The 17,346-nt window shown below is 41.8% G+C and overlaps 1 protein-coding gene across 1 annotated transcript; it reads right to left on the minus strand.

The window, feature by feature from the left end:
* Positions 1-469: 469 nt before the first annotated feature.
* On the minus strand, positions 470-7,117 carry LOC111606868 (histone-lysine N-methyltransferase SETD7-like). Its single transcript, XM_023328243.1, has 8 exons — positions 7,035-7,117; positions 5,974-6,103; positions 5,118-5,319; positions 4,782-4,971; positions 4,070-4,151; positions 3,841-3,958; positions 3,552-3,709; positions 470-1,191 (listed from the first exon to the last, which is right to left on the minus strand). Exons 1-8 carry the CDS (start codon positions 7,072-7,074, stop codon positions 999-1,001), a joined length of 1,113 nt encoding a protein of 370 aa, XP_023184011.1. The 5' UTR covers positions 7,075-7,117; the 3' UTR covers positions 470-998.
* Positions 7,118-17,346: the final 10,229 nt, after the last annotated feature.

Here is a 17,346-nt window from a genome sequence, read left to right on the forward strand (position 1 = left end):
AGCTGGTATCTGAAAGTTCAAGATTTGGAAACGGCTTAAAATGGATACCGAGACAAATCTGGCCAACATCAAACAAAGATATTTTCCAACATAATTTAAGATTTCTGAAACTTTAATCTTACTTCTGAAAAAACTTTGTAACCCTTTATAACCGTATGCACTTGAGCTTAAGATCACAAACTGATGGCTATAAATTCTCCAGAATTTTCTTCTAGTGAGCAGAACTGAGGGATCTATAACTAGCAAACCATCTAGAATCTGGAAGCAGCAAAGCAACCAAACCACTATGCTGCCACCACCACCATATGTTCTTTTCCTGAAATATTTTGGCTTAAGACTCGAAGTTCATTTCGCTTTTAGTCTGAAGAATCATAGAACAGCAGGCTAAAAATAAGAGGAACTTTAAGACTTTGTCACATATAGGCACAATGAGTTTCAGTGAAAGAAAAGAAAATTGAAAAAAGAAGCATTGGAATGGATTTGGTTTGGTTTATTTTGGGGCGTTTCATTATTTGGGGTGTACAGATTTTGAAAGCTCCATTCTTTCCTGTGTAGCAGAAAGTCCACTCATTTCTTCAGAGTCCTACACAAACACAATTCATGTAACTTGTAATAAATACAATGATCTCTAGCATGTTTCACATGTCAGGTCAACAGACATGTTAAGGCAATGGAAGTCTGGGCAGAAGGTCAGATCTACTGTACAGCTCTTACAGTAAACACCTAAACAGAGTCCTATCGTGTAAACTGACCTAATGAAAACAATGGGTTTCCATGACGTCTAGAAGCACCAGTGATGAACATGTGAATCTTAAAACATGAGATGAAGCAGCACTTCCAGTCAGAACAACGACCTCTAAGACCACTTGGTTTCTTGCATAGTTCTTGTGTCACTCTGGTCAAATCAGTTTGGAAGGTCGGCAGCTGCAGCAGTGTTCCAGGAGTTTTATGAAGTAGCAGCACAAATTTGGGGAGTTTGGGGGTCTTCCTCTGGGTTTTCAGTGGCTCACAGGAGCTGCCTGTCTTTGTTGGAAAACCTCGAGCTCACGTTTGTACCAATCAGGAGCCTCCGGGCCGTTTTTCCCCAATGACTCGTGATCGTAACCGTAGGCGACCGTGAGCTCTTCGTCTTTCTGCACAGCTCTCAGTGTTCGGATGCATTTGATGGGTCCAAAACGAGGGTGGACAAACCTGAGCAGAGAGACAGACGTACATACAAAACACAAACTGAAAAGGAAAAAAGATCAACGCACTGGAACAATGGACATTTCCTGGTTGCTATAGATAACAAACCAACATTGTATCCGACATGGATTGCACATTATAGCAGTTCTATTCCTAGAGAAATGTTGACTGTGGCCTGATCTGGTGTTTGGGTTCTAGACCTCTAAACAGTGTCTCAGTCTGGGCCAGTAGGACACAATCATGGGGAGGACAGCTGACTGTCCAGACTGTCCAGAAGACAGTCATGGACAGGGAGAGGAAGACAACAGTCATTCCTGAAGGAGCTGCTTGTCCTGAGAGTTTTGTATGTAAACACAGACAAAAAGTTCTTTTTTGTTTTTTTTACCATATTCCAATTGTTTGACTCGTGAAACAGAAAACCTCCTTACATGTGGGATGTGCAGTCACAGCTCCACAGCACAATTTCAATTTAAACAGAATATATATATATATATATAAATTCCCTTCTCACCCACCGCAGGTGGTTCTTATCCTCTGAGCTCGGGTCCTCTACCAGAGGCCTGGGAGCTTGAGGGTTCTGCGCAGTATCTTGGCTGTGCCAAGGACTGCACATTTCTGGACTGAGATGTCTGATGTTGTTCCTGGGATCTGTTGTAGCCATTGGTCCAGTTTGGGGGTGACTGCCCCGAGGGTCCCGATGACCACAGGCACCACTGTGGTCTTCACCTTCCAGGCCCTCTCCAGTTCCTCCCCGAGGCCCTGGCATTTCTCTAGTTTCTCGTGCTCCTTTTTCCTGATGTTGCAGTCGCTTGGTATTGCTACATCTACCACAACGGCTTTCCTCTGTTGTTTATCCACTACGACAATGTCTGGTTGGTTCGCCATTACCATTTTGTCTGTCTGGATCTGGAAGTCCCACAGGATCTTATAAAATGGTAATGGCGAACCAACCAGACAAGCTCATCAAGAAAATGCAGAGTGTGTGCAAAGCAGTAATCACAGCAAAAGGTTGCTACTTTGAAGAAACTAGAATATAAGGGGTATTTTCAGTTATTTTACACTTTTTTGTTTAGTGCATATTTCCACATGTGTTATTCATAGTTTTGATGCCTTCAGTGTGAATCTACAATGTCAATAGTCATGAAAATAAAGGAAACTCATTGAATTAAAAGGTGTGTCCAAACTTTTGGTCTGTACTGTATATATATATATATATATATATCGTTCGGTGTAAACGACGCCTGCTCTGCAGCTTCAATCGACTCCGTGCAGTACTTTTAGTTTCTATTGGGAGAAATCTATTCCTTATCTGTGGGACCACTGTTACTGGTGCTAAACTAATCTCAACAGTATCATCTGTGACTGTAGTGCTGTTGATTTGGAAGATGTTTTTAATCAACTGAAAAACTCAGAACTCCAGAAGAACCTCATAATAGTGTATTTCACAAATACGTGTTTTTTTTTAGATCATTGTTTTTTTGTTTTATAGATATATATATGTTGTCCAGCCATATAGTAACATTTTACAGCACAACGCTATTAAAATGCTATACGCATCAAATATGACTTGAAAAAAAATTTGACTTTGTAATTTAACACCTTAAAATTATGCCTCTGTCTCTTTAAGAAAACCCTGGTCTTTCCAACACTCTCCTTCAGGAAGTCAAGCCTTCACTAGCTCTGCACTGAGAAGTAGCTCGTATAATGAAATCATCAGATGTGCCGTTCCACCAGGTGCATGCTAATAGTTCTGGGCTAGTCTGAAGGAGCTGAATGGGGGAGTTATGGGGAAGATCAGTAGCTTAAAAAACTTCAGCTCTGAGGAGGAGCTGCGTCTCAAAGGCGCTGCTAGATTCAACCAGGCATTTTGCACACCTGAATGGTTGCCATGGAGATGAAAAGATTTCTCAGACATGCATGAAAGACAGACGCATGTCTGTATGTTTTTGATGAGGCGATAAAATTATAACATGACATAAAGCTAAAAAAAGAGTTGATTTTACATAACGCTGCCCCTTTAAATAGCTTCCAGCATCTTTGTGTTTTCTGTGACTTCATTTTAAACATCCAACTGAAACTGAAAATGGCTTCTCTCAGTCATAACTTCTACGTTGTTGTACGATGTGCTAGCTCCTACGTATGGTGCATTTACTGGTTAGAAGATTATTGGATTTTTTGTTGGATTGGTTGATGACCAATCCACGTTGACCAAGCAAAAAAAAACAAAAACAAAACAACAACAGACAAAAAAACAACATCCGATTCTGAATGACTTGAAGGATGCATTGCATGTAGCTGAGTGCCTATCTGATTATGGACCCATATTTTAAAAGTCGACGCTCCTCCTTCCCGTCGTTTCTACTTACGGCTCGTATTGGCAGTTGGGAGTGAAGGAGTGGTTGCCCTTGTGACCCAGAGAGGCGCAGTACCTCTCCGTCTGGTCGAACGGCTGTGGGACGTCGATCACAGTGTCGTCGTCAAGTGAGATGGCGTTTCCATTCAGAGCCCAGTCCCGACTGTCCACCTGACAAAGCAACATCAGTCATTTAGGAATCGTTTTTAATCAATAAATCAAATTTGCTACGTTTTATGTCAATTTCCCCTCATTACGTGATTCCAACGTATCTTCGTTTCCATAGAAGCAGCGCGCCATACCTCAGAATGTGTGATCCGGACTCCGTTATAAAAAGCCATGATGGTACCCGGCTCAGCAGCTGCCTTGGCAAAAAGTCCCTGACAGGCTCCTTTAATCAGAGACTCTGCCACCAACACCCTGACAGAGAGGGAACACACAAGGTTCCAAATGGTTCTGGTTCTGTTCCGGCTCGTTGGAACAACCGTTGTCATTCAATCCATGTGACATCATCACACGGAGCGGCCCTACCGTTGGCTCTCGTACGGGTCCGGCAGCAGAGCGTGGGTGGCGATGCAGGTGGAGGTGGACTTGTCATAGGAGTAGACAGGACCTGCAGGTCACATGAAGTCATCATGTCACCTGTTCAATCACACCAACATGTCTCTACAGCACTTCCTGTTTGAGTCCAGCTAACAGCATATACACTTTTTCCACATAAATTATTTGTAGAAAACACTAACAAACACTATAGAAATTAAGTAAAGCATTACAGAAGAGACATTTTACAAATAAATATGTAAAAAACAAGCCATTCAGAACCACTGAGTAATATTTCACAGAACCAGGTCTGGCTGCAGTTACAGCTGGGAGTCTTTTCCTCTGCCAGCTTTCTACATCTAGATCAGGGGTCTCAAACTCCAGTCCTCGAGGGCCGCAGTCCTGCAACTTTTAGATGTGCCTCTGCTGCACCACACCTGAACAGAATAATTAGGTCATTAAGGCTCTGGAGAACTGATCTACACAAGGAGGAGGTCATTAAGCCATTTCATTCCAGTGTTTTGTACCTGTGGCACATCTAAAAACTGCAGGACTGCGGCCCTCGAGGCCTGGAGTTTGAGACCCCTGATCTAGAGACTGAAAGTTTTGAAAAATAACTCAAGCTCAGTTAAATTAGAGAACATAGTTCTCTATCTATGGCATGTTTTCGTTGCGAGTGAGTGAAGATGAGATGAAATCTTACTGTTTGGAGCGATCTGGAAGCGTGGCCTTCCGGTCTGGTTGGAGGTCAGTGTGGCGAGGCGAGCCTCGATGATCTCTCCGTCCACAAAGCTTCCATAGAGAGCCGTGCAGCCATCTGGGTAGATGTAGGCTATGGAGCTGCCAGTCATCTCCCCGTCCTCATTGACCTGCCCGAACACGCTGCCCCCGTCCTAACCACAGCACACACCAACACACACCAACACACACACACACACACACACACACACACACACACACACACACACACACACACACATATATAAAATGGCTGCTGTCCTTCAGAATAAAGAACCATTAGTGCACTCAGCTCACTCACAGGATAGTAGATCCAGCACTCCCCACAGCGGATGTTGCCTTTGTACTGACCCTTAAAGACTAGGCGGCCATCTGCGTCCAGCTCCTGAGCTGGCCCGTTGAGTTCACCGTCGACATATGTCCCATGGAGGACACTGCCGTCCTCGTGTGTGTACAGCCCCTGGCCCTGCAGACCATCGTCAACGTAGAAACCTTCCAAGGTGCTGCGGACACAAAACAGACAGCTGCTGTGTGTAGGACAAGAAACACATCTAAAAGTTGCAGGTGTCCGGCCCTCGAGGAGAGGAGTTAGAAACCACTGCTACAGAGGATAGAACTGGTCTTTCTGTGTTCAAGTTATTCTGTCTTCAGGACAAAGCCATTTAAGCAGTTCCTGTTGGCACCAACTAGTGCTGGGCCATACGACCTAGAATTGACAGTTTGGAATAATTTCTACTTATTCGAGATTGGGACTCGGGGACCACAAGTCCAGAAGGGAACCCCAGAAATCTGTCTCCTCCAACTCATTCTGGGGGAACCCAAGGTCTTAGACTTGATAGTCCAGTTTTCACAGTTGAAAACTGGACTATCAAATTTTCAGACTTGATAGTCCTGTGCCCTGCGCTATAGTTAATTTGCTACTTTCGGAATGGTCACCGGTCCACTTGAATTGATCTGCACAAAGAGTTCACTTGAAACAAACAGAATATCGGTTTTTAGAAGGAACAGAGTTTGCATCAGAGTTGGATTGTGCATTCACACTTCCTCAAGTGAACCAGACTTTCTGGGCAAACGGACTGGGGTTTGATTAAAGCGGACTAAACAGGGCTGGTGTTAATGCGCCCTTAGTGAACCTCCATGATACAGTGAGTCACTACCTTCCATCAAAGAAGAAGAACTTCCCCTTCCCATTCTTCTCTCCGTGGGTGAAATGTCCTTCGAAGCGATCACTGGAGGAATAGGTGACTGTGCAGACACCATGGGGCTGGCCATCTTCATCCAACGGGCCTACACATAAACACAAACAGGTTCTGGCTGATCGGGCTCAACTGTTTGTGATCTACACACATAATAAACCCACATTTGAACACGTGATAGATAATTATCAACTGAATGTTGTTGCATTGTTATGGCATTGCTGCACATATAGCCATGTTGTTTTGAATAAATTATTTTTAGTTTTTAATAATGATTGAAAAACGAAGTAGCATTCATGATTTAAAAAAAAAAGTTTGATTAAAATATTTTGCTAAAAAAATGTACCAGAATTTTTTTTTTGCATTTTTTTCACAACTTCCATCCAGCCCATCTAGCGCCCTCTGGTGCCTCCACTTTGAAAAACACTGTCCAACATCACAGGTTTTCATAATGTATTGCTATGCAGTTTTTTGTTAATGATCTGAGAAATTTCCCTTAACATTGAGTGATTCCACTGATTTTCTGTACTTGTATATATATATATATTTTTTTTTTTGTGGCGTTTTTTCTACATTCCATGTTCTGATCCTACCGCTGCTGTAGTTTTACTGGCTTACTACTCACTCAACCCCAGCAGCTGGAGCTTCTATAAACTCATAGTCAACTTTCTGTCAACTCTTAAAGAAACAAACTATCCAACCTTTCCTGACTGACTCCTGTTCAACAGACACACCAGCTGTTGAAAGCACCGGTGCGTTCAGCGGTGAGGAATCTAACATACTGCATCGTGTTAAACGTCCGCCGGCTGCGGAGCTCTGACGGCCCCCACGCCGCTTTCAGCTGCCTCTCACGCGGATCGCTGTCACAACTCCAGCCCCTGGTGCTCCCCGCTACCGAGCGGGCCCAGAGTCAGACCGCCTCACGGAGGCTCGGGTCTGACACGTTTAGCAGTTAAAGCGGGATCAAAGCCCTCCTTCATCGCATTCCCCCCGTGAACAGCGTGCGCTGCAGCGGTACAAACCTTCCACCACCTCCTCCACGCTTTCATCGTCGCTGTCCATGCCGCCGCGGGAGGAAGCCGGCTGATCACGGCACGCAATCCCAACCCTGCGCTGTCACCCGTGGGCTGCCGTGGGGCGTGGTAACACATGCCACCTATTAGACACTCTGAACCGGTTAACGGTTGACTTGAACTCGTTTAAAAAAATAAAAAACTTCATTAGAGGAATCCTGACAGCGTTGCCAGAAAGGTTCCTGCAGACATATCAAACAGGTAGCAATGAGAGAAAGAAACGATATAAAACTCACACCAGGCTTCACTGAGAAAACATTCTCACATTTTTTTCCTTCATAGGGCGCGAACAAAAATATGTAATTGAGAATCCAGTCCGTATTTTACAGAGGCAGGGCAGAGCTTTACTGTACGGACATGTTTGGACAGACAGTGGGATGGCTTTAAGTCTTTTCCCAGGTAGTTCCTCCTAATACTTGAGTAAAGTTCAGACTGCAATGGCAACAGATTCCCCTCTTCTCCTGGCTGCGGTGACCCTTCTATCTGCCTTCCAGATGGGTAAATATTAACTGATATTAAATGAAAAATCCTTATACAAGTACTAGTGTAACCATAACACTACTTTTGCCTCAGTTTTATGTGTTTGCAGTTAGAACTGTATAGAGTTTTACCCCGTGTTCCTGGTGTCAGTGTGGACCTGTGGGGTGAATGACCCCAGTCATGACTTATTGCCAGATTACGGTTCCCACCGGCATGCTTTGGATTTTGTAATATTAATGTTAGATGCACTCTTCTTACTTCTGTGTTTTGAAAAATAAAACTGCTTTCACCACGGCTTACTATAGTTGATGCCAGGAGCGGCCAGATTGGACCATGAAGTGTAGTTGGAGCTGCTCCAACTATCCCCAAATTCGACTTTGGAGGATGTTGCAGTTAATTTTTCCAACTGGGAAGTCAGAATTTCCCAGTTCTGAATACGACTGGAACGCATCATTAATCCAATTGTTTTCAAAGTGCCTGCACTCTGAATGGTCATTTAATCTAACTTTTACGTCATTGCTATGCGACATGCGTCATAATTCTGCACCAAAAGAAGCCCGATGAGGTTGGAGTCGCAAACTGTTCACACACAAGTCTGATTGCAGTTGTAGTGGTATCAGGACCACGCAAAAAAAATTAATAAAAATAAATTAATCAGATTTCCTCTGATTATTTTACAGGTCATTGTTTCTAAAACGGTGATTCATTCAAAACGCATCATTGACTGACCGTATAATTAGCTGATTATTTCATGGTGATGTAGTTGTAGTGGTATCAGGACCACGCAAAAAAAATTAATAAAAATAAATTAATCAGATTTCCTCTGATTATTTTACAGGTCATTGTTTCTAAAACGGTGATTCATTCAAAACGCATCATTGACTGACCGTATAATTAGCTGATTATTTCATGGTGATCTTTTCATCCCTGCATTTACTTCTTATGGCTCTTGTCCACCCATTTCAATTTAGTTTAAAGATTTTTCACTACCAACAGAATGCCTGTTTTTGGAACGTAAATCACAGGGTTTAATTTTTGCCAATGGGACGTTAGAAGTGGCGATAATGCACCAAAATGTTGCCAGCCAACCGCCATTGAAGAAGAAACTAAACGTAAACTAAAGACAATTTAAATGCTGCACAGTATTAAGAGGGAAAGTTATTAGGTTAGCTTAAATTTTGGAAAAGCATGGCTCTCCTTCCCTCCTGTTCGCCCGGGTCCCGAACGGATGTCGTCACGACTGGCAAGGAGACGGCGCGGCACAATGACGTCACAGATCACAGAGTTTAATTCATACAAAGCAATCGACAACAAAGCTGCAGAGATACAGATATATACATTTTATATAGACAAGGGGAAACAGACAACACGAAACACAGAGACAGACAAAGGCGCCCACGTGGAGAAAAAGATGGAAAAAACTCAGAGACTCTCCGGTGCTGACCTGGAATTTTAACTAAAGAGGCGTTTCCCTATTTAATATATGCAAAGAAGGCGTTCTGTTGTTTGACCAATCAGGGACCTGTTTCGGCCCCCCAGAGAACCCCGGAAACTCCCCTCATTACAGCCCCGATGTCTGGTTTTTGTCTAGGCAAAAGGGGGGGGACCACTTCGTCTTGGGCCGTGCCAGGTACGGGGAGAGGCGCCAAAGAGTCTCCTGCTCTATCGGAATGTAAATTTTATCGCTGTGTCTGTCAGCGGGGGAGGAAAAAAGGGCCCTGCTTTGTCTGCTTACCGCATCTCAGACGAAACCTGTTCCAAATAAAAGTATTGTATATAACTGTTACACATGTCGTCGATTAACTGTATTAAGCACCAAAAAAAATAATCATTTTTCTTAACAACAGTAAAGTTATTACCGGACCACCAAGGTCCTCACAGGCTGGAATGGTTCAAACTGGAGAACAATGGACAGGCACGTGCAGAGGGGGGGGCTGGGGGTGCTTGAGCACCTGCCCTTTTTGCTCCTTGCCCTAAAGTGCCCTTTTGGTCCAATTTTTTTTTTTTTTTTTTTTTTTTAAAGTTAATTTCCCAAGCCCTCCTCTGATATGTACTAAAATTATTATTTTTTGTTGTTGTTGTTTTTATTTAAAGAAAAACAACATAATAAGCCCTTTGGGTCACCTTGTTACCTTTGACCTTTTGTCCGTGACGCATGACGCAGCTGCCTCCCGCTCAGTCAGTGAGACTGCGCAGTAGCTTACTGCGGAGCTCAACGTGGAGGAGGAAGGAAGGAAAAGTAAGGAAAAACTGTTCTTATCTATCGATTCAGTATTTTATCATACAGACATTAGGCTGTTGTTTAGTGATGGTGAGATGAAGCCTCATGAGGCATTGAACCACTTGAGCCAAATGGTTCGAGAAAGGGTTCATTTCTTGAGGCTTCATGTGCACACGAAACCACCTACTGGCCAGGTGTATAATCACAGCCAGCTGTATCTTAACACGTGTGATGCATTGAATTTTTGTCTATTATGGCTCTTGGGAATGACTTCACAAAAGGTGTAGGACAAAATCATTTGTCTACATAAATTATGTATACACATATGTGTATAATAAAATATTGTTTGAATGTATCCTCTGTGTGTAATTATTCCCAAAATAGTAGTGTCATGTGATATGGCATGTTGTGTAATAAAGTTTTTCTGTGACTCTAGAAAAATGGCATGGACTTAATCAGGCAGAGGACAGTGAAAGTGCTTGTGGAACTAGGGAGGGGGTGGTGAATAGGCTAATGCTTGTGTAACTTGGATGATTTCATGCATTTTTATTAAGAAACAACAATTTCTCCACAGTTTTTGGTTTCAAACGATTTCTCTTTTTTGACACTACATGGATGAGGTGTTATTATTGTACCCCAACTCCTTGGAGCACAATAAACACCTCACCTTTACAGAAAATAAGAAACAGTGAAAAATACAGTTCCTCATAAGCAAACGTAATGCATCTGCAAATGTTCAGTTCACCTTACCTTGTTAGGGCTTATCAATTCGAAATCGAAAGAGGAGGGGAAATCCTCCTCTTTCTCGCCGGCTCCATCCTTCTCCTATCCTGTCCTCGTGCTCCTAAATCTCCTATCTATCTGTCTGTCTGTCTGTCTGTCTGTCTGTCTGTCTGTCTGTCTGTCTATGCTGGCCTAAAAATATCTGAATCACAGACTGATTTTCATATTTAAGCATTTAACCAATCACATTTCAGCTGCTATTTGTTGCCAGGGTCAAAGAAATCTGCCTGGAGGCCTTCACAATCAGTTCTGCGGGGTCTGTACAATAAATTAAATGTCCATCAAACTGTTGCTTCAACCAATCAGATTTTGAGTTGGCGGAAACGTCAGCGTATTCACACGCTCTCATTGGATAGTCAAAGCGCGTACTAGCCAGAGCTAGCAAACTGCATCTGCTGCGCAAGCAAAGATATTGTTGTGTTGATTTAATAGCTGTTTTGTCAACCCACAATGGTGAAGGAGGAGAAGAAATGGATTTGGTTGGAGATTTACTGTCAAAGCCATTTTCAAGACGGACTTTTCAAGAAAAGCTGGACATTGTTAAACAAGGTCGGGTAACTCCGAAGCTAGCAAGCCTGTCACAACCGGGAAAAGGATTTGTCCGCCACTTTCAGTCTACTAACTAAAACTTATGCCAGAAATAGGACCGGGCAGGCTCGACTTTCAGCATTAGCTTCGATGGCGATAGAAAAGGACTTCTTCATGGAAGTGAAACGCAAGGATAATCTGCACAACAGAGTAATTGAAATCTTGAGGAAAGAAAGGAGGATGGATTTTGTGTACAAATAATCAGGATTTTTGGTGAGTAAAATGTTGCTATATTCCTAAATAATATTGCAATTTTATCAGGTTATTTTTGATGCTTTTTTTATGTGTGTCGCAGCTGTACCTGCAGTAGAAGTTTTATAGCCATAAAATAGTTATTGAGGGTTGGATTGATTCAGACGGAGCACTACTGAAGGCCTAGGTGTGAAATGCACGGCCCGCCACTGCTATCTATCTATCTATCTATCTATCTATCTATCTATCTATCTATCTATCTATCTATCTATCTATCTATCTATCTATCTATCTATCTATCTATCTATCTATCTATCTATCTATCTATCTATCTATCTATCTATCTATCTATCTATCTATCTATCTATCTATCTATCTATCTGTCTGTCTGTCTGTCTGTCTGTCTGTCTGTCTGTCTGTCTGTCTATCTGTCGTTTTTGTAGGAAAACTGGAGCACCCAGAGAAAACCTTTTGTTTAAAGCAAGATTATTTGATTTTACTAAGAGAGCAAATTACAATGTCTGTCTGTGACTTGTGTTTTTAGAGAAACTGGAGCACCCAGAGAAAACTTATATTTGAAGTAGGATTACTTAATTTTACTAATAAAGAAAATATCTATCTGTCTGTCTGTCTGTCTGTCTGTCTGTCTGTCTGTCTGTCTGTCTGTCTGTCTGTCTGTCTGTCTGTCTGTCTGTCTGTCTGTCTGTCTGTCTGTCTGTCTGTCTGTCTGTCTGTCTGTCTGTCTGTCGGTCGGTCGGTCGGTCTGTCTATCGTTTTTGTAGGAAAACTGGAGCACCCAGAGAAAACCTTTTGTTAAAATGACTAACAATAACTTAAACTTACTAATACCGTGTATGCTACCTTCAAAGATAAGGCCTCATATGTCTGACGTAGCTAACAATCTTACAAAGATGTTATGTAATTGAAAAGTGATAGCTGCTGTTTTCACAGACAGGCAGAAGACAAAAGGAAAGACTGGTTTGAAGAGCCATCCATCCATCCATCCATCCATCCGTCCATCCATCCATCCATCCATCCATCCATTGTCTTCTGCTTGTCGGGTCGTGGGGGCGGAAGCCTAAGTATGGAGGCCCAGACTTCCCTCTCCTCAGCTCCAGGGGAATCCCCTCGCATTCCTTGGCCAGCTGAGAAACAATTATTCATTTTGTATGGGAATGGATGGGAGTTTTACAATGTCATTCTCAGTCTCTTGGCAATCCTCAGGGAGGTGTATAGAGCTGGAGTCCAGTGAGGGAAGTCTGACAGGCGTGGTACTGCTAACCTTCTGACGACTCGGTGAAGATCTGCAAGCATTGCTGGTTTTTCCCGCACAGGACTTGGAGCTGCTTCTCCCTGGTCTTGCTGCTGGCAGAGTCCCCTGAACAGGCTGTTTGCATTTCTGATGGCTGATTTTTCTACTTTCACCTCCACACACTCTGTCCAGCTCAATTAAGGACAGCATGTCTCTCCTCTCAGCCTCACGAAGTTCCTTTTTCTCCTGCTGTTTGCGTCGTATCTGGGAACCCCACGAATCAATCAGACAAATGTTAGCTGCAGCTTTTTTCTCCTTCTCCAGTTTTTCAAGTTTCTGCTCTGCAGCTTCCCGATGTTTAAAGTCTTCCATTAACTTTTCCTCCATAGAAGTCCTTTTTATATCTTCTTTTTTCTTTATAAGTGAAAGTTGGTCGTACACGATTTTTTTACGTATTTCAAGACTTGTGTTGTTATGAGCAATGTCACAGTGACTGTCACGATCTAGAACGACCGATTGATGATGAACAGCTCTTTCTGGCTCAGTAACGTTGTTCTGTGTCTTCAGGTTCTGCTGAGCCGCCTTCTTCTGTCTACTTTCCTCACCTCGATATCCAGGAAGAACACCTTGCCTTTCAGCCCTGTCCATTTCCCTCTTCTTTTTCTCTTTGCGTTTATGTCTGGCAGCCAATTCATCAGCCAGAGGGTTTTGCGTTGGAGTTTTCTGTTGCTGCTGTATTTTATGTGACAATGTGGCAGTCTCATCCTCGTAAAACATGTCACAATGCTTTTTCTGTAAAAGAACATCACATTTCTTCAGTACGTCCTCTAAACTGTAATCACCAGATTTCTTTTTTTCTTTGGTACGCAGAGTCTCATTCTGTCTCAAAAATTTCCGGCATTGCTCTTTCTTCCGTCTCCTCGTCTCAATTTCCTCAGTTTGATGGAGTCTATCTGACTCAATCATGGCAGCCCTGTATTGCCTTTCAAGTTTAGCTTGTTTCTCCTCCTTCTGTTGTTTATATAGAATTTGAGCATCCCAGGTATCAGTCAGAGACTGTTTTATTTCATCTTTCTGCTTCCTTTCTCTTTCCTCTTGCAACTTCTGGAGTAACTGCTGATTGGCCCTCTCTGCACAACGCTTGTTCTCCAGAAGAATGTATTTGGCAGCTTCTTTCCTCTTTATTTCGTCTAGATTGTCGTAAACAATCTTCTTACAATCTTGTTGAGAAAGAACCTTTACAGGAAGCCTCATCTCACGCTGGTTTTGAAACACAGATATAGAAGGAAAGTCTTCATTTGTCTCCCGCATAGCCATTTCTTTAGAAAACATGTTCTCCTCTAAAGTGTCTTTTGCAACTTCTTTTTTCTTCAGGTCCTGTATGATGGGTTTCTGTTCTTTTTTACATGACAAAGGCTTCTTAAACTGTTTGTCATGTTTGTCTTTCCCAGTAACCTCATTGCAATTAGCTGTGGACACAGCTCTTTGTCTCATTTTTCGTTCATGTTCTGCATTTTTTGTATATATCGTCCAGTATGAAACAACGGTGTTTGAAGATTCTTCCTGCTCTCGAAGTCGCAAAGCTTGGTACAGTTCTTCATTTGGTTGTATCTTCTTTGTCCTTACCGTAGGAATAATAATCTTGGGTAAACGAGGGGAGTCCATCTTCCGTTTCTGTCTCACGGTGCAAAGAGAACAATTCACTATAAATCCGCTGGGTTCTGCAGATCTGGCTCTAGAACACAAGTGACAAACTATTTAAGAGGTTTCAGAGCTGATGTCATAGACCTATGACACAAAGCATCTGATCCTAATGACATCATCAGTTAGGTAGAAGTGTAACATTAGTTGCTATTGCTATGGTAACCAGGAAAAGCTCTGAAGTGATTCACACCTTCTAGTAAAGGAGATGTTTCAAACCATTAAAACATTTCCAAATAAATTCATTCATATTAAGACAAATGAAACTTTCCCCAACAATTTAGACTAGGTTCTGCCAATGTGGCTGTAATTTAAATAGGCTTAACAATGCAAAACACAATCACCTGGTTTCCCATTAAATCTACTCAACAGTGTTTTCCTCATCAAAAGACATTTTTGATGAGAAAAAGTGTTGGATGAACTCAGGTTAAACTGTCTCTCATTTAGACATCTTTAGCGCTTTGTTCCTTTATCTCATTTTATTTTGTATGACACATGACTTCCAGTTTTTGATTTGATGTTATTTTATTTTTATTTTGCTCTATATATGTTGTAGAATGGCAGCTTAACGGCAGAAAGGAACAGAAGATTAGCGGCCCTATTGATAGAGGCACAAGGTATGTTTCTTTTGTAAATGAGGATGGTTCTAATTTTTTAATCGATTGAAATGGTGAATTTGTTGTATATAAACACTAGGGCATAGTTTTGAATTAGAGTTGATATTTTTAGAGGTGAACATTATTTTTAGTTGAAACGTTCTGGTTGTAAGAGTGTGTTTTTGTAGCTTACACTGCCCTTTTTGTGTGTGTGTGTGTGTGTGTTTGTGCATACAGCTATTACAGTGAAACTCAGGATTTACTTCCAATAAACAATCCTTCATTTGGGGCTGGGGGTGTTGCACACTTTTTTTTTATCTTTAATCCTATTAGGCGTGTGCTGCTGTTCATGCCTGTATATATGTGTGGCCCAGTGTAGACAAATGAGCCAAACACATTCAACTGAAAAACGGAAGTGGGTTTTATTCCTGACTGTCCTCAGATGGAACAGTATTAATTTTGGTTTGATTTGTATGGCAGCGCATTGCTATCACACAGAAAAAAAAATATTTTGACTGCTATCACGCAATAGCGTGATACTTATCTTAGACGTGATACGTATCTTGTTTAAACGTGATAATTGTGTGTCCAGGAAGTGGCGGAAATTCAATGTTGAACTTTAGAGTATGGAGCATTATTATCATCGCAGATACAAGAGCTTTACTGTTCATTTTAGGCTGCTTTCAAACATCAGTGTTAGCATAGCTGGCACGTGTCATTCTTTGGTATTCCTAGGCCTGTCACAATAACAAATTTTGCTCAACGATCAATTGTCTCAGAAATTATTGCGATAAACGATAATATTGTTTGAAGACCTTTTTACACTGATGTAATGGAAATGACGTAATAATGCATGCGATTTCCTGCCAAAGTTAGATACGCTTTAATTTCAAAAGAACACTAAACACTGGAACTGATAAACAAAATAAACAAAACAACCAAAAATAAAATGGATTCTCAGTCTCCATTAACAAAAAATTTACTTGAAAAAAAAACTAAACAACATAAAGCCAAAGTGGAAATAAATACTGCATTCAACCAAAAGAGTGCAGATTATGAAGTCTGTATACTATGTTGCCCTTCAGTAATAATTAGATTTAAATAGAGAAAATGGGCACATCGACTACCTGATGCAATAATTCACACTACAAGGTTTTTTTACCCCTATTTTTCCCCTTAAGACAATGTTAGAACGCCGGCCGTTCTAACATTGTCGCTTACGATTTCGTAACCGATCATCCTGTAGTGTTTGGTGTGTTACGGTAGATCAGGGGGCTCAATACGTCGATCACTGGAAGGTTTTGAGTTGATCTCGACAGTTGGTGACAAACTGAACACCGCCAGGACGATGAGACCAGAACTTCCTCTTCTGACACGTTTATCAAAATATTCACTAAGGTCCTAAACGTTTGTAGCTTCATTAAAGAATTATATCAACAAATAATAATCAACAAAACCTGTTAAAATTTATATTCTCAGTAATTATTGTTTCAACAACGTGTTGCGCAATTCAGTGCGTTTCAGTTCCATTAGCAAAAAAAAAGCGACTCAAAGACCAACTGACTAGCAGAGCAGGAGTTTACATTAGCTAATCAACCAATAATCGAGAAATAAATATCAAGCCTGGAAACTTGACATCGTAACGGACTGAATGTTATGTTTTTAACGTCGTAGCTCCGCTTGCGGGGCGCAGGCGGTTGCCACGGCAACGGGCGTGCTTAACGACAAAAGAGAGAGAGAGTGTGTAAAACGGTAGGAGAATCTCACTGAGGAGGAAATATACTGCATTAGGTTTTCTATCACTTTATTATTTCTGCTATAACTGATGTATATTCGCATATAAAATAAGTCAATAAAGTTTAATTTACAATTTTTATGTCTTCCTGTCATGAGAGGTAGATCTCAGCCGGCTGGTGAGAGAAAAAGTAGATCTTGGTCTAGAAAAGTTTGAGCACCCTGCGGTAGATCGTCGTTGCCGCTCCGATCTAAATCAGGGGTTTTCACCGACTGGGAGCTTTAACTCAGCCTGTTGAATGTGACAGGCAGTCAATCAGAAAGAGTGGATTCTACTCGGTGCTTTCTGAGGGGAAATTACGTCGGGGAATCCCAAACAACTGACACGGCGCATCCCGAAGTCCAGCGGACATCGGAGATGATATGTGGAAACAACATTAATGTTTATTCAACATTTTGTGCAAATAATGCAGAAATGACAAGAGGAGGAGTTGGAGCTAAATTGCTACTGCAGTTGTTAAACCCGGTAACTTTTCAGCTGTTCTTCGTTAACGTGACATAAATAGGTTCTAATGATTTTCATTCAGTCAGGACTTTACGCTGACACTAGCCACATGCATTGCAGGTAGATTGTAGTAAAGCATTGATTAATGCCTGGTTTTAAAATTAGTTCACTGAACTTGTAGCCATTATTTTGTGCCCATTGTTGGACAC

This window comes from Xiphophorus maculatus, chromosome 23, assembly GCF_002775205.1.
Source record: "Xiphophorus maculatus strain JP 163 A chromosome 23, X_maculatus-5.0-male, whole genome shotgun sequence".
Classification (NCBI taxonomy): domain Eukaryota; kingdom Metazoa; phylum Chordata; class Actinopteri; order Cyprinodontiformes; family Poeciliidae; genus Xiphophorus; species Xiphophorus maculatus.